The sequence below is a fragment of the Protopterus annectens genome, chromosome 10.part0 (genome assembly GCF_019279795.1).
Source record: "Protopterus annectens isolate FY-2018-M chromosome 10.part0, PAN1.0, whole genome shotgun sequence".
Classification (NCBI taxonomy): Eukaryota; Metazoa; Chordata; order Ceratodontiformes; family Protopteridae; genus Protopterus; species Protopterus annectens.
Window position 1 is genome coordinate 1029532601 of NC_056744.1, and position 22178 is coordinate 1029554778.

A 22178-nucleotide genomic window follows, 5' to 3' on the forward strand; every position below is an offset into this window, starting at 1 on the left:
AGTAATCTGGAGTTTCAGCCCACAAAAGTTCTTCATCAGGAGAGTTCAGGGTATGAATAACCTGCCGTACACAGATTGCCTTAATGTCCTAGTTCTGTATTCAGTCTTCTACAGGAGATCTAGTTCTGATGGATCTCTTGCACAACTGCAAGGCAAACAGTACCATTCAACATTTCTCAAAATTTTAGATAGTGTAGCCCCACCTCAACTGAAAAGAGTCAAGACTAATCATGCCAGTTGGCTCACAAAATCCACAAAGCAAATCATGTCCACTAGAGACAAAGCTTGGAAAGACTGGCAAAAATATAAAAACCCAGCTGACCTTGCTCAGTATAAACATCTACGTAATCAGGCCAAACAACAAGTCACTAAAAACAAAAAAGAATACTTCCATAGACTACAGGACCAGCATAAACCAAACCCACAGAAATTCTGGAGAGCAATCAATTCCCTAATTCACCCAGACTCTAACAACAATCCACGCCCATACACTGATAAAACACCCTCCGATATAGCCTCTCTCTTTAATTCATATTTCATCAAAACTGTTGCTAAGTTGACCACCACCTTATAACCCCAACCCACCTGACCAAACATCAACACATTCTAGACCTAATTTTTCTTTTTCTCCTATTCCTACATGCACTATAAAGAAACTCCTTCTAAAACTTAAACCTTGCACCAATGCTCCTGATAATTTACCTGCTGAATTCCTAAAACTTTTCACAACTCCATCGCTTACCCCATCAGTATACTCCTCAATAGATCTATCCAGGAATCCTACATACCAAATGTCTGGACGAAAGCATACATTCTTCCTCTCCACAAAGGTGGCAAAAATTCTGACGTCTCCAACTTCCGACCTATCGCGCTATCCTCTCCCCCATTTCCAAAATAATAGAAAAATATGTCCATACTCAACTTCCTAACCACTTAGTTAATAACCAACTTCTCACCCCTACCCAACATGGCTTTAGGCGAGGCGATAGCACCAACTCAGCTCTCATCTCCTTTATGAATACTGTAAATTGAGCACACGATGTGGGTCTCATCATCCCCATACTCTTCCTCGACCTTTCAAAAGCCTTCGATACTATATCCCACTCCCTTCTACTTTCCAAACCCAGCAATCTAGGTGTCACACCCCCAACCCTAAACTGGTTCTCAGACTCTCTCTCTGGTAGATATCAATCAACAAAATGACAGAAATCCTATTCTCAATCCTCAACATAACCACAGGTGTTACCCCAAGGATCCATATTGGGCCCCCTTCTATTCAATATATTTATCAATAACTTCCATAACTCCCTTACTCATGGCACTGTGATCCAATATGCAGATAATTCTACAATCATCTGCACTGCCAAATCCCCTTCTGAGTTACAGTTGCTAACCCAACATGCCTTTACATCCACTGAAAACTGGATGTCGAATAATCACCTTGCTCTCAACCCCAACAAGACTAAACTCATTCTATTCACTCCCAAAAAAACTATCCCCCTTAATAGGACCGAATTCTCTGTCCACTCCCAGAACAATACTACCATTGAAGTTGTCTCTAGCACCAAACTGTTAGGGGTCATTATTGATGAAAACTTAACATTTGATCTCCACATTCTTAATAACATCAAAAAAACACATCAGAAACTGGGCACTCTTTACAGAGACAGCTATTACCTTAACCCCACTGCAAAAAAGGCTCCAGCCTTAGCCTTTCTACTTCCATCCCTGCTGTATTGTACCCCTATCCACACAAATATCCAGTCCTCTCTTAAAACCAAGCTTGAATCATGTTACAATAAGGTCGACAGATTTGCAACAAATGCAAGATTCTCAGCACACCACTGTTCCTCTTTACAGCAACTAAACTGGTTAGAATTACCACTCTCTCAATTACATGCACTTAACTACTGCACACAAAATTATATAGAAACCCACAACATGCCCCTCTCTTTCCTTCCTGCTGTCCTTGTACCACCCAAACAGGCCTCTTAGATCAGAAAATAAAACACTGCTCAAAGAGGACAAACCCCAACTCCCAGCCGGTCAAATGCTCTATTCCTTTACTGCTTCCAAACTTTGGAATACCCTCCCATCTGCAATCACCTCCATCAGTTACCCTGCACTCTTCAACATCTCTCTGCTGGCTGGCTATGCCCATGCCAAAAAAACTCTCTCTAAACACTGCTACTTCCACTTTACCCCACCTCTTTCCAGCCAGCGGGTACTTCATCTACCCTATCTTTTTGCCTTACCTATTTACCATACCCTATCCTCATACACCTCCTTTTTCTGTCTATTCCTCTACATTACTACCACTGCTGCACCAATCCTCCCTCTCATCTCTACTATGAACCATTCCATTCGTATCCAAGCTACCGTCCTTAATACTTATTATTTTGATATGATATGTACTTTATGCCATATTTATTTTACACCATATAGATGTCCAAAGAACTCTGTAAAAGATCAAAGCACTATACCCACCATTAGAATTGCTGCACTTGGTGTCAAACCACGAATGGTCTGGAGCCATTCTCAGTGAGTTTCACTTGCATGTGTTCCCTGTGGTCTGGGTTGTAGGGTGGTGATCTTGAGGGGAGGCAAAGTTGGGATCAGGCTCTGTCAAATGCCTAGGCCCTTTGCAGTGGGTCATTTGATATCATTTGTTCCCTGTGGGTAGAGTCTGCAGGTTTAGTTTTGTCTGCTCTCTGTAGGAGGTTGAAGAAGTTAAAAGCAGTGGAATAAAAAAGTCTCAAGAGGCTGTTTCTTTGCATCAAGTTCTTTGTTGGTGTAGAGGCAGAAGAGTGCTGAGTTAGTCTGATTTGATTAATGAGTTTTAGAGAATTGTGTATACATCCAAATGGGACATCCCTCTAGTTCATCCCACCCATGAGCATGTTCTCCTTGGGGGGAGAGAGATGGAGTGTCAGGCGTGTGTTTAGAATTTCACCTTGAGATACATTTCTTACAAAGAATGTTTCTGTTTTACCCTTTAAACTCAGGTTTTATTATAATTCAGTCACTCTGTTTTAACAAAGATAATCCCTGAGTTATAAAAATTTATTAACACATATAGGAAATATTTTTGACAATGATACCAGTTAATATTGTAGGTGTTTATGCTGCACTTTCTCTAATGGCTTCATCTGATCTGCCTGTAAAGGGTACATCAGTGGACATGGAGTGGATAATATTGGGCGTTTGTAATTAAATAAGTGTCCAGAATAAATAGGATATGCAAAACGTTGTTTTAACTAACAAAACCAAAATATAAATGCCTATTAGGTCAACTTACCGAATAGTCATGTAGACCATGTGGGTCTTAAAGTGGAATCAACTGAACTTAATTATTGCCAGAACATTGCCAAAAGTCCACATTGTCCACAGACAGAATTCTCAAGCCTCTGTTGTGTCTTTTGTGGATATTGTGGGGGTGCCTCCAGGATGACCCCATGTTGATAAAAGATCTGTTTATGCTTAATATGCTGAAGTAATAAAAAGATGCAGTCCATATTTTTTGTAAAATCCAACATCCAAATTCCATGGTCAGGATGTTCAGTAGAACATATGGTGGTCTACATTTCTGAGGTTAAGGATGCAGTTAATTGGGAACATAGTGTTGAGTCCTGGTGGTTTGCCTGCTTGTTGATGAATCTACCACTCCAGCTCTTTCTTCTCCAGTGTATCATTTCTGTTTCCATCTAGTTGACCATAATCAATGTTGTGTATGAGACAAAACAGGTATATATTGTATCCAGGTCTCTCATTTGAAAGTTCTGCTAGAGGATTAATTGACCTTCGCTGCTTAACGTCTGTGATGGTGTTTGATTCTCGTCTTAAACTTGTTGATGGTTTTACCAACGTAAAACACCATCCATGTGTGACATTGAGCACTGTAGATGATGGTATCTGTGTTCCGGTTTCCATAAAATTTGATAATGAATCTTTTGTTATTGTTGGGGCAGTGGAAACTGGATTTGGTGCTCATATATTTGCAGTAATTGTAATTGGAGGCCACATGGTTAGGTTCCTGCTAGTAAGGTGGAGTTTGGGGGGTTGTATGGGCTCTCCATGGAGTTAGGAATCTTCTGTTTCTGATTGTAAAGCTTGGCCATGGAGTCAGTATCTAGTTGAAGGCATTGTTTTCCCTAATGCACCAGTTGTCAGTGATAGCTTTTTTTAATTTCGGGTAATCGACTGAAAAAGTGAGTGCGATGCTGATGCACCATTATTTGTTGTCTTTCTGTTGTACTAGTTTATGGAGTTCATGAGAGATGTCTTCTGTGTTGGGTATTAATCCAGTGTTGTGAACTTTTTTATATTCGGTCATGAGGATGAAGTTCTTTCTAAGGATGTGTTTAGTGTAGCTTCTGACTAGGAAGTTTTTCTCCAGATTGCTGATGTTTTTGGTAAATACCTCTAGCTCTTTCGACAGCCTGGCTAACCTGAGTCCTTGTGATTTTATTACATTTCCTTTGGTCTTGAAAGGGTTCATGCTCTTTCTGTGTGTAGATTTGCTGAGGTGGGTTTTTGATAAAGGCCATTGTTCAGAATGTTGGAGCCAGGGAGTTTGCTGATGTGGAGGTCCAAAAAGTTTACAAAATCTTTACTATACGTGGTTGTGACTCTAAGAAAATTGGTTGAGTTGTTGATGTTATCAAAGAATTGTTCCAGATGTTGGAGGTCATTGTTCCAGATGATAAAGATGTCATCAATAAACTGGATTAGAAAGGAACACTGGGACAAAACTGAGTTGGGTTGCACAGTTAGGCTTGTAAAGACACTGGTGGTCATTAGCCTAGTATGAATATATGAACCCATGCACCTATGTAGTAAAAGACATTAAAACATTGCAAGTATTGAGACTTACTCTAAAGCTACATAGTATGATCTACTTAATTTACTGGGCAGTTCACCTAGATTTCTGCGTAGAAGGGATACTAATCTGAAATAATTTACAGAATACAGTATAAAAGTAATTTTATTTATATAAAAAATGGAACCTGCAAATGTGGTAAATGTATGTATTGTAAGGTATGCATGTAAAGGTTCAATGTTGAATTCAACCCACTTGAGCAGACTTTACAAGGCTACAATACATTGTATATATAATTCTGCTGGCATTATGTACATAGTGAAGTGCACTTTGTGGGTAACATTTTATATGGGTAAGATAGCAATGAAACTTTCCCAGAGCATCCAAGAGAACATCACTTTGTTTAAAACATAGGCTAATGTGCCCACATTTTAAAATTTTTTTTAACAGGTCCAGATTGATGCCAAGGGGTGGTGATTCCAATACTTGTCTGGAGTTAGCTGATTTATGTTGACAACTAGAACTACATGCTTTTCATCCCCACAGGCTTAAAAAGGCACATAAACATTAATAAGAGTTAAAGACTTATAAGAGACTTTTAAAGTGAGTAATGTAGGTTGTCATTTTGGTTTTGTGTGAAGACCATTTTAAGTACATTTTCAAAGAGAAATGTTTAATTTTGATGAACATCAGTTTATAAGTCTTCACGCATTTACATATTTTATTACATTAATAGACATATTTATATAGTAGCTGGTTTTACACAGAGCTCCTTTAATGCATTTTACTACTCTGCCTCACTATCGGTTTATGCTAGTCATGTTTTTGAGTCTATTTAATGATGATTTTTTTATTGTATTTATTCTGAATTAGTATTATTTAAATAAAGACAAAAGCCCTCAATATTTTTGGCATGGTCTGTGTTACTTCATTTTACTGTGTTTAGTTATTTATTCTAAGTAACATCCCATATGAATTGGGTTTGCAATGCAATATTTCCATTGCCTACAGGTTTTTTCATGTGCGTCTTCCCATTTCTGTACCCCTGTTAGGTAGAGATGCCCTGTGTCTTTCTCTTTATAAAGACCCTTTGTATGAACATCACCTGCTGTACACCTGCACACATCACACAGACTGTGATCCTGTGCACTGTTCATTGCACCACCTCCTCACGTGAGTGCTTCCTCCCTGTAACTTTCCAAGGTGCACATGCTGTAATGCTATGCATCCTGTTATTTCTAGAATTTCCTACTGATGATCAGTATGATGTAGAGTTTCATGACTTCTCTTGCTGTTGTATAGCCATTTCTTTTGGCCCTCTTATAATGAATGTGATGCTCATTGCATCATTGAAATGGGTGATCCTTGTATCTCATTTTTCCCTCTGCAGCAGGTACTGGCAGAATTCATTTCTGCCTCTAAAATGTGTGTTTTCCAATACACAGGCTAAGACAGCCCTGCTCTGTGCTACATACAGTGCAGACAGTGTTACTGAATCAGTCCACCCAATATTTATAAAACTAGTTTTAAAAAATTAAGATTGAATGTGAGTCCAAATAACTTTATGCAGATTACATCTATAGTATATAAAGGGAGACATGTTCTGTATGTGTATATTGTTTGTGTTATAGATATTAAACAAGCACAGCATTTCATGTTTATGAAGAATCTGCTTTCTTCAGGTAACTTCTGTTTCATACTGGTGAACAGCAAAAATGTCCCTTGCTGTGACTGGCCATGTAATAGTAATACGTTCGTAGGCAATTACTAGGTTAATGGTCCTAAGAGGCTTTTTTTAAGCCTAGAAATGTTTTGTCATATGTATATGATAGGATAAATTACCCAGTGGTATAATACTTTATGATATATGAGAGAGCCTTTCTTAAAATGTGAAGAGAATGAGGCTGCCTTTAGCTCACTGTATTTTATGTTTACCATAAAAAGTAGCAGAATTTAACTCATAGGCTAAGAGGCTGATATAAAGTTTGCTAAAAGTTCCTGTATTTCATTTCATTGGGTAGACCGCAAGTGATATTGGAAGATTTGTGGTGGCTGAAGACAAATTTGTCTAACTAGAATCTCCCAGAAGGACACTGATATACCTTATAGAGACCATAAAGCAAAAATGCAATGCTTTGTTTGTTGTCGCTTCTTAATTTTGGTGTCTAAAATATTTTCCTGTATAATATCTTACATGATCTTTCTGAAAGTCTTAGTACCGTTGAATTTCTTGAACATAATTCTTAAGTAGAATCTTTTCTTTTTTCCTTTTGCAGGTGAACCTCGCAAGTTTGATCCAAATTTTAGAGGACCAATTCATAACAGGCAAGTAATTATTTTTTTCATTTAGTTTGGTTGATTTTAGTGTTTATCATTATCAAATATGTCTCATTTATACTAATCAAATTATATTAGTAATGAAACAACATGTGTTGTATAATATTGAACTCATAGAAGAAAGTCTGTGTGGAACACTGTAGATTTGTATTTACCAAACTGCCTTTAATGTATGGATGTATGCTGATTCCATGGTAAAGAATTGCCATTTTGTCTGTGTATATTTATTGGGCTCATGTTATATACTTGAGTAATATCTGTGGCATGTGTAACTTCCGAAAGAGACACAATTCTTTATTTTGTTGAAACTGTAGATGATCACCAGAGAAGCTGCAAATCAGCTTGATTATTGAGATACAGCAACATGGAGAGAGTTATCCCGTGTAATAGTGACAAAGGGAACGTTCCCCGGCATAGCTGGACATTAATGTTATACCATCCATTTGCATGTGCTGTATGATGTAAACAGCCTTCATTCCTGTACATTTACTACTTGGAAGTATTAATAATAATGTTTTAGAGCTATGGGGGAGACTATTGAAATGGAGATGCAGGGCTCTTGCCTCTGCAAATGCAATCTGCATAATTTAGTATAGTGATCATTACATTGTGATGGGATCAGTTGCTTTTTTCAGTAGGATCAAGATTCAAGGCTTTCTAATCAAGGCCTGGGACTAGGCATGTTGTATTTTAACTATGTTTAACCTTTCTGATTTGCTAAATGGATTTCTTTTTTTTTTGGGGGGGGGGGGCAGCAAAGTAGTCTAATTCAATAAAGGTAAAGCATATTTAGGGATTACACTAATAACACGTAACACTAAAAGCAATGTCATATTGACAACATTTTTATGTTCACAAACTCAGGAAAAAACAGTCCAAATCCACCATTCGATAAATAGTTTAATAGCTCAGGACATAAACAGCATAAATAGCAAAACAAACTTTTTGAGTAAAAGATTCTTCTTCATGTGCTGTTTATGTCCTGAGCTATTAAACTGTTTTTTTCCTGGAATTCTGACTGCTTTTTGTCCAAGTCCTTTGATTTGCTGAAGACCTGTTACTTTGTATGTTCACAAACTCAGTGTTTAACATGGGACATGCTTTAAAAATATTGATTACATTTTAATCCTGGTTTATGTGTCTATCAGAAGTTAATATAATGAGCTTTGTGGTTTTATATTGTGCGAAAATATTTCATTAAATGAATGAAAGAAATTCACATATTGACAGATAACTAACTAGTCCATGTGGGTCAGTGCTCTACTGTGGTTAACAGATAGACAGACAAACAATAGATAAGTATTGTATTGAGTTATATATTTTGCAGAATGAATTATTTCTAATGTCTAGCAGATGTATTTATTTCTGCATTGCAGTCATTTGCAATTTGATATTGCATTTGATTCTTTATCTGAGGCTGTACTTAGATTTTATCACCTGTCAAAAATGTTGATGTTGACAGACTGAGGCCTTCCATATCGGATTGGATTTATAGATATGGATTAGATTTATCATAGAAAGGATAAACTATTTCCAGAAGGAATAGTCTTCCATACCAGTTAACTACCACTAAGAAGTTAGTTGTGTCTTTCGGCTTTTCCCGGTTAGGGGTCGCCACAGTGGAACTCCAGTCCGCTAATGATTGGCAGTAGATTTTTACGTGCTGAGTTGCCAGCTCTGATGCACAACCTTCAACAAAGGTACACCCATTCATGCATGTCTCCACACAGAAGATGCTTTAGCTGAGAATCGAACAGGACAACGTCTTGCTGTGAGGTGACAACACTACCGCAGCACCACCACCGCAGTACCACTAAGAAGTTAGTATTTTGTATAAAAAATGAAGGTACAGCATGGTGGATCTGAAAAATCCATCCTAAAAGGGCAAAGACAAAGGCATAAGTAATCATACCTAAGTCATGCTGGCATTTTTTTTTTTTTGAAAACATTGTTAGAACGACCGTGGGTAAATCTAGCATTACCCACACCCATTGTTGTATATTACTTTTGGTTTATATGTATTATATAACATAGTTTGAGTTTGTAAGTTCTTGGTAATTAAGCACTGTAATAAAATGTAAAAACTAAGAGTCCATGTGGTGTTTTAACCAAGTTCTGCTGAATGTACATTCTGTGTACTAGGTCAAAAGAATATGAGGAAGATGATAGGTTTTATATTCTGAGCATTTCTAACATAACTCTTCGTACCACATGAACACTACAGTACTGACCAATGAAATGTACACCCACTTAGGACAATATTTTCAAAAAAAAAAGTGCCAGCATGACTTGGGTATGATTACTTATGCCTTTGTCTCTGCCCTTTTAGGATGGATTTTTCAGATCCACCATGCTGTACCTTCATTTTTTTATACAAAATACTAAATTCTTAGTGGTAGACAACTGGTATGGAAGACTATTCCTTCTGGAATTAGTTTATCCTTTCCATGATAAATCTAATCCGTATCTATAAATCCAATTTGATATGGAAGGCCTCAGTCTGCCAACATCAAAATTTTTGACAGGTGATAAAATCTAAGTACAGCCTCAGATAAAGAACCAAATGCAATATCAAATTGCAAATGACTGCAATGCAGAAATAAATACATGTGCTAGACATTAGAAATAATTAATTCTGCAAAATATATAACTCCAGACAAAAAAATAGCTGTTCCCAAATCAATGGCAAATGCCATCCACACTAGAGCTGTCTGTACCACATCTGAAAATGCACATAGTGACAACTGCACTGTTCAGTAGTCTGCTGGTTACAGACTTCCAGGTGACATGAATCCACGTCAGTGGCAAAGCCACTTCTCCCAAATATCAAAGGGGAATTCTCCAGTCTGTCTACTACATCAGCATTCTGTAGTCCATCTTCAGTAGAATGGTGACAAATATTCGGTGGTTATGAACAAAAGGACAACTCCATTCTCCATTCCTATATTCCGTGGCCAGAAGGTTGCTCTCCAGCAGTCCAGCAGACTGTAATATACCAACAGCTCAAGCAGTTCTATTTCAGGTATCCAAAGGTGTAACAGCAGTCAGTGGTCTGGTGATCTCCTCTTGCCAAATTGGGAGCCTCTTACATGGCAGTCTTTCTGTTGGGCTCCAACAGTTATGTAAAATCCAACCATATGCATATGAATGCGGGCCTGTCTCCTAATGGGTCATATACTTTTTGCTTTAATATCACTGTTAATGCCCATGATATTACTGCATGTGGTCTGTCGGACTGAAGGATAGTTTAACCATCTCATCCACAAATGTTTGACAATGTTTGTAAAACTATCAGACTCCTAGTTAATTTCAGGATAATTAAAATGCCTTGAGATAGTATATACTGGCAAGAGTTTAATACATGTAAGTAAATTTAAATAATTTTCATGGAATTGTTTTTATTATTCCGGAGAACAAATGTAGTTAATGTATTTGTTCTACTATCTGTATACTAATAGAAAAGAAGAATTTTAAATGACACAGGTATTCCTAATTAATATGCAGGCATATGCTTTTATAAGATTTGATTACAAATGCATTAACATGGTCACCATTTTTGTGTCAATAATTTGTCTTGGTGGCAGTCTATTGACTGAATACACTGAATTTCATAATGCAAGTCAATAAATTTATTTTGATTAACTATACATGCTTGGAGTTATGTATGATAAAGGGATAATTATAAATGATGGGAATGGCACTGAGAGGTGAATGTCACCCACAATGCTCTTTATTATATATTGCCAACAGTTTCATACATAAAATGAAGTCAGTACCAGATGGAAAAATGGTTTCACTAGCTTGCATTCTCTTACCCAATGAGCCAATGAGACTGATCTATTTTTTGTTGGAAAGTTGACTGGCATAGGCTTGTTTGTTAATGAATCCTTACTGATTAGGTTTTTCCTCCTTTGTTTATGTAAGCTATTAAAATTACTATTTCAAGATAACCATGTTTCAGAAATTGTACAAATATATATTTTTTCTTAGTAGGTACATAGCTGTTAACTATAATCTTTGATTAGTCAGATACCTTGTTTTGTTACTAATAATGAAATAATTAGACAGTATTTGCTAAAAAGTCAAAACAAGTAACTCAGCATTTGTATTACATAATCAAACTGTTACCTTTATTGAGGAACTAGTTGTCTTTCTGACCTTTCAGACTATAGAAAGGTCTAGCAGTAACAAATGTTAAGGGAAACTTAAGTGAAACTAGATGTAGGGGAATAAAAGCAGAGAATGGACAAAGATTAAGAAGAAAAGGAAAGGCTAAGCATTAGAGAAATATGAAAAGGAAGAATATGGATACCATTTAATAAGGTGTACTGCTAGACTCCAGGAGAAGAAATATGAGTACGTAGGTACCATGGAATGAACTCTGTATTTGAAACTGCAGACTGCAGCATTCTGAGGCACCAGAAATAAGTATAACATGCGAGGGACTGTGACTGAGGTAGTACAGTGGTTGAGGTCAAGGATTATGAGTCTTGAATTAAGTGCCCTCCATTAACTCACTGTGTGGAATTTGTATAATTTTTCTCTTGTCTGTGAGGTCAACTGTAATGTTCCATTGTCCTGTCTTTTCCAAAATCATCCTTGCTGACTTTATTTATTTAATTATTGACAATTGATTACCAGGAAAGTCTGACTGGGTAGTTGCGCATTTCCAGTAGAGGCCCAGGGGGGAAAAGCCCCAGTGTATTACAAAAGCATTTTAAGAACAATAATTTTTACATTCTTCAAAAGTAATGCAAAAACATATACAGTTTAAATAATTATGTCTAATTTAGCATAATGTGAAAACCTTGGTTAAGAATAGATTCAACTTAAATGACAATTTTTTAATACTTTGAAAAATGTTCAGCTTGTAGAAAAATTAAAGCTACGTTAGTATAATACAAAATGAGAGAAAAAACAGTGCTATAGCATATATAGAAAGGGAGTCAGGGGAGAGAAATTGAAGTAAGAAAGTGACTGAAGAAGGGAGACGCAAGAAGGTGCAAGGTATGAATAGGTACTTGTTCTTTAGGGATTTACTTTATCCCTGGGTTGAGCAAGAACAGAGTCAGATTTTGGCTAGGAAGTCTTTCCGAATGGCTTTAAACAACTGGAGTGTAGATGTTGACCTGATGGGTACAGATAAGGAGTTTCGGGCCTTTGCAATGGATTTGATTGGTTTGTGGACACTGAGAAGATTTTGGTCACTGGATCCTAGTGACTGATTGGGAACACAATTGTGTAGAATAGTATTTAGTGCTGGATAAGCAGATGGATGCTGGATAATTTTATAGGTAATAAGAAATTGTGCATATGTTAGTTGATGGGGTAGTTCTAACAATTTAGGCTTTTTAGTGCTATACAGTTGTAGGTTCTGAAAGAGGTATTTGTTGCAAATTGATCCACTTTATTATAGCATTGTTCAAGTTTTTCTTTTTGTGATGCCTGGATGTTCGTAAGGATGGGAGAGCCATAAAGTAGTGAGAAGATGAGAGGAGAAGAGGTTAGTAGCAGCAAATGTAGATTTATTTGCATTGGTGAGAAAGTTTTTGACTCTATAAAGCATCCCTAACTTTTGGTGAGATTTTTTTTTATGCAATTTTGTATATTAAAGTCGAATTTAAGATTATTATGCATTTTCATCCCTGATAATTTGCTATGAGAAGTGACCTCAGTGGCTATATTATTAAGAGACGATTTTTTTGTTTTTTCATAAAAGAGGGTTTTCGGGAAAAAAAACAAAGTAGCTATTTTTGGGGGGAGGGAGTGGGGCACTGAGCATGAGATGAGTTACAAAGCCATGTTTCAGTGGCTGTTAAAGTTTCCTGAGCAATGTTTTAGAGATGCGCCAAGTTGTCAGATGTGCATATGAGTGGGGAGTCATTTGCTTATTGTATTAGGGAGGTCTATTGTGTAAATGTGTGGAGGGTATTAGTGAGAATGCTAAAGAGGAAAGGACCAAGAATAGAACATTATGGTACACTTGTGGTGCTTGGGAGGTATGGAAAGAGGGTGGAGTGCCATTTTACTGACTGATACATTTTGGATAGGTAGCTTTAGAACCATAGAAGGGTGGGCTGAGATGCATCCAGTGAGGGCATTTGAAATAAAAGTTTGCCATGACAAACTGTGAAGAATTGAGACCAGTCAAAAAATAAGAACGAAACTAATTTGCCATTTTCTGTAGCTTTATTGACAGTATCTATAAAGTCTAGAAGTACAATGTTAGTACTATGGGAAGGACGTAAGCCATGTGTGGGGGACAGGAGCTCTTCCTGCAGGAAATAGCTTAGCAATTGTTTTTGAATACATTTTTCAAGCATTGTGGAGAGGGGGAATACAATTGCTATAGGTCTGAAGTTAGATGAATTTCCTCCTTTGTGTAGACGGATAATGTGCAAGTGTTTCCAGCTAGAGGGAATGTGGGATTCCTGGATTGACCTGTTTATAAGGACTGAGAAAGGTAGGTATTGCTATCAGCTACTGTTTTAAGCTACTCACTTGGAAGGTCAACAGCTGAAGTACAACATTTTTTGAGTTTAAGAATAGTTATATGTAGGTTGTGAGCCCAGGTTTGAAGCTGAAAGTGCATATGGTGATATGTGGCTTTTTGGCAGGGTTGAGATTGGATGTTGGGAATCCTTGGTTAAGTATGCTATTCTATCTATGAAATAAGAGTTGAATTTTTGGTCAGGATATCAGATTTCTTTTATGGCTGACCAGAATGTTTTTTTTAGGGTTGTGTGTACTATTGTTTTGAAAGTTGTTATAGTACAGTTTTTTGTTTCTTTTATTTGCTTTTACAATAGTGGATCATTGTGATGTTTTTGAGATATTGTGGTTTATATTTTTGCCATTCTTTCCCCACTTTTACTAATCTAAAAAATGATCACACTTTTGTATTTATTCTTGCCTTGTAATTTGGGTCATTGTTCAAAATGACGACAGTGAACCAGCTCATATACTCAATTAACAAATAAATTACATTTAAGTTAAATCCATGTTAACTTACTTGTTAAGTTAAATAAACATGTATAGTGTTTTATGGTTAGGCTGGAAAAGAAATAAATTGTTCTGCCATTCACAACTAAGAACTACAAAAACACATGGAGTTTGACTCTAGGTTAAATTGTGAAACTTGCAATAGTACAATTTTATTTGAGACATTTACATTCCATCTTCAAGGTAAGGAGGTATACAAAACTTTAAAAGCAAAAATAATACTTTTGGCATAGATTTATTATAGCAATAACTCACGCCTGGGTATGGGTAATGCTGGATTTACCCACGGTTGGTGTGGTTTGGTCACGAGGGAAAAGCCCTTTTATATACATTTTATATTTTATATTAAATTCTTAAATAATGGCATTGTATAATGCCTCCTTGCTGCCCTTCCGCAGCTGTCTGGTATTCTGCGGCAGTTCTGATGTACTGCGTATGCCTACGCAGTACATCAGAGCTGTGGGCAAAAGCAACGGAGAAAGCAAAATCTCCGTTGCTTTTTACAAACTGTCTCGCTATGTTAAACCTCGTTTAACATAGCGAGACAGTGTGAAGCAATGGAGATCTTGCATTCTCCGTTGCTGTAAAAAGAGTTATAGTAATGGAAAAAGTCTGGGCGACCGGACCTTTTTCCATTACTATAACTCTGGTCAGGATGCAGGTTGTAAATCAATCAGCGTGCACGTTTTTGAATATTAATGGGGGGGGTCATTGTATAATCTACTGTTTAGCATGCAGAACAAATGTAATATAGAGTCACACACTTGCCATCTTTAAAAATATTAGTTCTGTTTATTTAAAAAAAAGGACAAAAAAAGTCTCAAAAAATGAATCGGATAAACTAAAATGCCTTTGGGACTAATGCATGTAGAAATGCACGCAAACCTGCACAGATATTAGAGTTGTACTATAAAGTATTATAACAAATTGGCTGGGCTGTTGTATCTCTATATTTCAGTAATTGCACAGAATTCGGTTATAATGCACCACAGAAGTAGACTTATCTTAGGAAAAGATGTGTACAGAATGCCATGCAAACCCAATCAGCTGTTACAAAACTATTTATACTTCAAATATGATATGTTAAACACAGATTTATTCTTTTTTATTAACTTTACTCATTTTGCTGCCTAGTACAGCATAGTTATAAATCCCGCTACTGATGCACACTTCACATTGCCTTTTTTTCTTGTATGGCATGTAAGAGGCAACTTTTTACCCACATTCTACATTCTGGGAAATTGTGGACAGAAGTAAATGAACACAGTACTCACATGGAGACCATTTCCATTCAATAAACATAAATGAAGTCTGAATATGAGCATAACTAGAAGGCAGAACCATTCACTGATCTGATCAACTGGACTTCTTGGGTTGCAATGGATGGTCATGTTAGGTGACCACACTTGTAGTGTTGCTGGAGTAATTGAGCAAACCTTTTAGGGACACTGCATTTTTTTCTTTTCAGATATAAATAGTCACAGTGATGTGGTAATCAGTCTATACCACAACCCTCATAAGACAAAATAGGAAATATGTTTTGTTTACATCAGAGATTTGCATTTTATATATTCAAAAGAATTGGTGTTGAAGGTGGGTAAGTTTCAAACAAAATGTTATGATGATTTGTAGTTTGAAGTTTCCTGTGTCAGAAGTGGGTTTTATACAGGCGATTATTTACAGTACATTTAATGATGTTAATTAAAGTTCAATAGATGAGTAACTTAAAGGCATACATTATTAAATAGTTGGAAACATCACTGAAATTCCATGTGTTCAATCTTTGGATGAAGTTAATGCAAACATGAGATAGAATATTGATTTTAGGATAAAGATAAAGGAGCTAAGTAACTTTTTACTGTTTATCAGAAGATGCCACTTTGAGCAAAATTTGATAACATTGGATTAATTCACTCATTTTCAGGACCTTGGTGGCAGGTTAACCTTTAAAGATGCTATTTAATTTTGGCAGTGCTGTCCTAGATTGCCAGAATTTCAAATCTTCTGCCCTGTCTTAAACAGCAGTGTGATATCCTTTTATCTCATGCTGCAAAGCTGATGCACCCAAGTACTTTTTTTTTATTGTAATCTTAATTTGCAAGCATTTTTTCATACTCTACTCCTTGCCTTATCTTCAGGATTCCCTTAAAGTCAGCTTCCCAATATTATTTCCATCCTTAATTTCCCACACATTGTTGGTGCTCCAGTCTGATCCATGCAAGAAAATTGTATCCCTGATGGGAAAGCACCCCTTCAACACAAGAAAGTCTCCATGTCCTGTTTATGTGTTCTCAGGGTTCTGTACACTATGCACCCTTGAGTGGGTTCGGGCCAGGAAATGAGCCCAAACAATGTGGTTTTGTAGTGAGATTTTTTTTTTACTTAACAAATAACAGATACTCAATTATTTGTTTTTTTCTCTTAATCAGTAATAGATTATAATCTTAATTTCAAAATCTTTTTTCACACAACTTCTGTTGCAGATTTTAAGCTGGCTTCATAGCCAGCTCCCCAGTACGTCTGTCTTTAGAGTGCCACATTTTGGCACTGCCCTTGCCCTATAGGGGGGAGTTTTCTTCCCCTGCCTTGCTGTCCTCAAAAGGAGAGCGAGCCGTTAATTAAAATTAGGTCATCTGAGTCATAGCCTGGGTCTTAGTCCTTTATACAAGCGTAACAGGTTTAATTTGCAAGCCATTTAAAGATGAGTATTTCCTTGCATAGTGTTTGTATGTGTGCTGCACTTATCATGTATTATTTATGTATTTTTAAGGTTCTCAGTAAGTATTAATATCCATTGGTGAAATTACATAAAATAAAAGCCAGCAAATGACAAAACTTTAGGCTATTAATAGATTGTACAAGTCCTTAACAACAGAAATGTCAGTTCCTAAGAAATAATACTCATTAGAAAGTTTACACCTATTGCAGCTGCTGCACATATTAACAGGTCTGCAAGAAATTCAACACTGAAGTCAGTATTCTATGACTGAGCCGATGTTAAAGAGGATGAATAAAAACTACAGAGAACATGACCAATGTACACTTCACTGTCACTTGGTGTGCTGCTATCTGATCCGACATGTTCATGCTGCTAAATCCTATATTAATGATTTTCACAAATTCATATGAATTCTTCTCTATCTTTGACTTAGGTTTTTGTTTTAATGAGCTTAGACAGTTCAGAAGCAGAATGTATCATTCTAAATGTAGCTGTCATAATGCAGTGAAATCTGTTTTCATTCAGATAATTATTTCTTTATGAAACAACCCTCAAATAAAGACTTATTCTTTCAGTATGATATATTTTTTTTGCAGAACATCCTCAGCTAAAAAAATAAACAAACTAAATAAATAAATAAATAAGGCATTTTACAGAAATCAGTTAAATTGGTACTGTACAAAAAAGTATCTATATGAATAAAAATTTACCAGATGATCATGAGTGTGCCATTTATTTAATTTTTTTGAGTTGTTGTTGGAGATATCTAGTGGCTTAGCCACAATTAATTAACTGACAAAGTTTTTATTTCATAGGTCCATAGATAAGTGCTAGACTGGCTACCTTTGTGGCCCCTTTTAAGCCCAGCCAAATTCCCTTTTGATGTGAGAATCAAACCTTGCATCCTATTTCTGAGAGGTAAACACCTTAACCATTGTACCAGCCCCTAACCCCTACACCAACACCCATCCCTTATATTGTTTTGTGGCTCATAGTCTGACTGTCAACTTCTAGCAACCCTTCACTGTTATTTTGTGCCTCCTTTCTGTCTTCAGGTAGTGGAGGTGAGAACTGGGAGTGGTCCAACTGTCACTTACAGTTAGGTCATCTTTACCCTACACCTTACTGATTACATGCTTCCACATACACAGTTCTAGTCACTGGCCTGCTGATAGGGGAACCACCTGGCAAAAATGCATAGGATTAGCAGATGGACAAACTCTTATTCCTGCCAGGCAATGGCCAAAGGTTTTAGAGAAAGCTGTCAGGTATTAATAAAACTGTGTTGATAACTGATTAACCGTTTCAGGTATGCCTATAACTCCCTCTTAAGAGGGAAGGTAATGCATGTGTTCTATTTGTCATTCTGTAATATACAAGGGCACTGATTTTTCCATTTTTTTCTTTGTAAAGTGCTCAGTCTTTCCAAAATACAGATTGTATGAGTACTGGAAAATTAAGAGATTTCAAGAAATTTGGCAATTTCTGCAGAAACATTAATTCACCATATCTTCTAATTCTTCTATTTACTTTTTCTGTACATAGCATGTGGTTTATTTTTTGGCTACATACTGTGGAAAAATCATAACGAAATCACAGCAATACCCAAAATATGAGCTCTTAAAAATTGTATCTAATTTGCATTTACTTTTTCAGTAACCTTAAGTTAGTGTCCCTAATGATATATGAATCTTCACAGGCAGTAAATAAAAAGTTGAAATAGCATATTTTTCTATAAGCAGATTCCTGTGATTATTCTAGAGCAATACCTGACCATATGATACTGATTTCAGTTCCTGTGGCTCAGAGTAGTTAGGTCTTTCAGTATAGCTATGTTCAACAATAACAGTTTTTCATTCATTATCTGTCTAGTTTTGAAAAATAACATATCATGATTTTGTTAGCTTATGTGATATATTTCCAGAAATATTACCTATATATCTATAAGACTGAGTTATAAAGCAACAGACTGATAATTTATCAGGATTTGGGGCAACAAATAAACAAGTACAAATAGTGATTTATAAAGGAATGGATTGCATTTTAAAATAGCTTACAATTTTGAGCACTGAACACAGAGGTGATGTAATATCTTTCAGTGCACCAGAAGGAGTCGTATATTGGTAATTATTGAGTTACTAATGTAAGATACAATGCTTTAATATCTACTTGTGCCTAGAAAGGGAAAATGTAGTACAAAATTTCTTTCTTACTGGCTAAAAAATAAGACACTTGTAAAAATTCCAGTGCAAGAAAATGTGTGCATCTCAGGTGCTTAAAATAGCAGAAGTACCTCAAAGGCAGACACGGAGAGAGTGTGTGTGTGTGTGTGTGTGTGTGTGTGTGTGTGTGTGTGTGTGTGTGTGTGTGTGTGAATGCACGTGTGTGTGAATGCACGTGTGTGTGTGTGTGTGTGTGTGTGTGTGAATGCGTGTGTGTGAATACACGTGTGTGTGTGTGTGTGTGTGTGTGTGTGTGTGTGTGTGAATACACATGTGTGTGTGTGAATGCACGTGTCTGTGTGTGTGTGTGAATGCACGTGTGTGTGTGTGTGTGTGTGTGTGTGTGTGTGTGTGTGTGTGTGTGTGTGTGTGTGTGCGTGTGAGTGTTATGCATGAGCCTGAATTTAGGAAGGATGAAAACATTATCTCAAGTCAATTGCTGTGTCATTTAATGGAAAAATAAATCACAATCAGAAAATATATGAATGAAGAATAGTTAAATCCAGAAAAGGAAAGCAAAATGGTATAAATAATTTAACATGTCTTAACATAAAGTCCTTGTGAGATAAATGTTTCTGGGTAAAAGAAAATATGATCATTGCAGTAATCAGGGCATAGTGATGTGCTAGGGAAACAAGTAGGGATTACCAAAAGAATAATGCATTAGCTTAGAATGTCTGTGTTGTCTATGTGCAGTTAATATGATACACTGGCTGAGCTGCCTCTCTGGTTTGCCTCCTCGCTTCAGACTTAGAAGCTTTGTATTTTTCTTTGTCTGTCTCTCTCTTTCTCTGGTTTGCCTGCATGCAGGCCTGCCTACTTCATACCTGGAAACCCTGTATTAACCTTCTATGATACACCTTATGGTAGAGACAACGCCAGCTCGTGTATATGTAGCAGATACAACACTACAACAAGCAGTGTGCTTCTATGGTTCAGTAGTCATTATGTCACTTGACCCCCCCCCCCCCCCACTAGTTCTTGCTCTGTCAGATGGGATGTATCTCTGAAACAGTCCATCTGTACTAAAATAACTATGGCCTGGACAATGCTAGAATTTTAAATTATAAGTCTAGAGAGACAAATTAGGGTTTCATTTCTTCTGAGGTTGGAGCCATGGATGGACAGCTGCTTACTGATGACTCCAGGTGTTTCAGTAGTTGCATCCTACTAATACCACTAGGTGTCTAATAAAGCCTGTTCATGGTTTGTATTTAGCATGGTTTTGGATTTACTATTTGCATTAATAATTCCAAAATCATACTACAAACAAGCTATTGAAAGATTTCATCTTAAAGCTTACATGATGTACAGCACAAATGCAGTGATATTTGACCTCTGTCTAGTGATAAAGAGATATTAGTTTTATTTCATGTACTATGTATTTACTTTGTCATTTTTTTATATTTTGTAAATATCTCATCAACCAAATAAGACAGACAGAACTGCATTGCCTCATATGAAATTTGACAGATGGACAAACAGAATGCTACTGATACTGTGGGCGTAGCTGAGTGGTTGCTGACATAGTTAAGTTGTTTACAAAATATTACAAAATGAATATTTACTGTATTTATTATGACTTATAAAATCCAGTTTAAGATGTAAGATACAATGAACACTACCACTGTAAAGATTTATTTATATTGAATTTATGCCATTTACAATTTCTTGGTAACCCTTATGACTCCAGAGACATGGAAATTTGAAATTTAAGGACAGTGCTTAATTTTATCAAAAAAAGCTCAGGATGCAATTAATACAAGTTAGGGTGTAAATTTCCAGAGCTCCATTGAAATGAATGATTAAACAAAAATTACCTACCCAAAAACTGTACTTTATTGTAGTGAGGGATTATTTTATGCAAGGCTTTCTCTGTAATTGAACCATACCAATCAACATTGCTGATTTTTTTACATACATACATACATACACATATAGGTACAGTATTTTCCGGACAGGCCTCATGTGTGCTGATATGTGATGGGATGGGTTCTAAACACAACTTATATTTTAGTTGCCTGAAGGCTTGCTCTGTTTTAGTTGTCCATTTAAAATTCAAGGAAGCCTTACCCTTTGTTAGGTCAATCAGGGACAAGCAATGGAAGCAACACTAGCAGTAAATTTACAATTATTCCTAGCCAGGCCTCAAAAGGTTAATCTATATGTTACTGTTTAGTGTTAGCCAGTTTTGTACTGCTTCAGGTTTCTCTGCCTGTGGTTTCACTATCCCTCAGTCTATTACAGAATCCAAATGGCAGGCTTCTGCCATGCCTAAGTTGAATGTAGCTGGGTTGATACAAGGAATCTAAAATGGTATGAACTTTAGGAAGATGGTTTTCCCAGCTTTCAAATATTCATACCCTTCAACATCTTAGAGCAAGAAATCTGGACAAAGCAATAAGTAAAAGTGGGACAAAGGCCCAAAAATAGGGACAATTTTAAAACATTACTCTTACAAACTTAGAAAGTTGATAGAATTAACAGGTTTTGCATTAGCATGAATTTTCTGAAGGGTATGAAATCTGAAACTCAAATGTGTGTCATTATTTTCTAGCTTCAGTCTTTAATGATTTGTCACTAATTTACCAAAAAAACACAATTTTGTGAAAAAAGGACCAAAAATATGAGGAAGAATCTGGACATTCTGTGAAAACCTGTACAGTTCAGAGGTATGAAATATTACATCACCCAGGTAGACTGCTGATTATCTGGTATGGAATTCTAACAATATTGTTCATCAGCTTTTGGAATTTTGTGGGTACTTCCAGAAAACAAATGGAAATGCCATAGTTTCTTTCCGTCTAATGCTGTTGGGACTTGCCAGTAGTCTTTGGTTAGATTCAAATAGGACAGAAATCAAGCATTGCCATTTCCACTCAAAGCATAGAATATGCTCAAATAGGGATACGCAATTTAATTTTCAGATGTTGCTGTAAAATGGAGACCAGTTGGCATAATAATTAATGTCTTTGCCTCCCATGTACAAGGTATAAGGTTTGATCCTGACCTCTGACCAATTGCTTGTGTGAAGTTTGCATGTTCTTCCTTTGTCTTTTTGTAGCTCCTCCCAACTCCC

The 22178-nt window shown here is 36.5% G+C and overlaps 1 protein-coding gene across 3 annotated transcripts in view; it reads left to right on the forward strand.

Annotated features, from left to right (window-relative positions):
• The window catches only part of SLC44A5 (solute carrier family 44 member 5), a 4403163-nt gene that overhangs the window by 3247235 nt on the left and 1133750 nt on the right, over positions 1–22178 (forward strand). For all 3 annotated transcript variants that reach the window (XM_044085789.1, XM_044085788.1, XM_044085790.1), the window contains one exon: positions 7096–7144. In XM_044085789.1, the coding sequence (XP_043941724.1) occupies positions 7096–7144 (49 nt within the window). The remainder of the gene's footprint in view (positions 1–7095; positions 7145–22178) is intronic.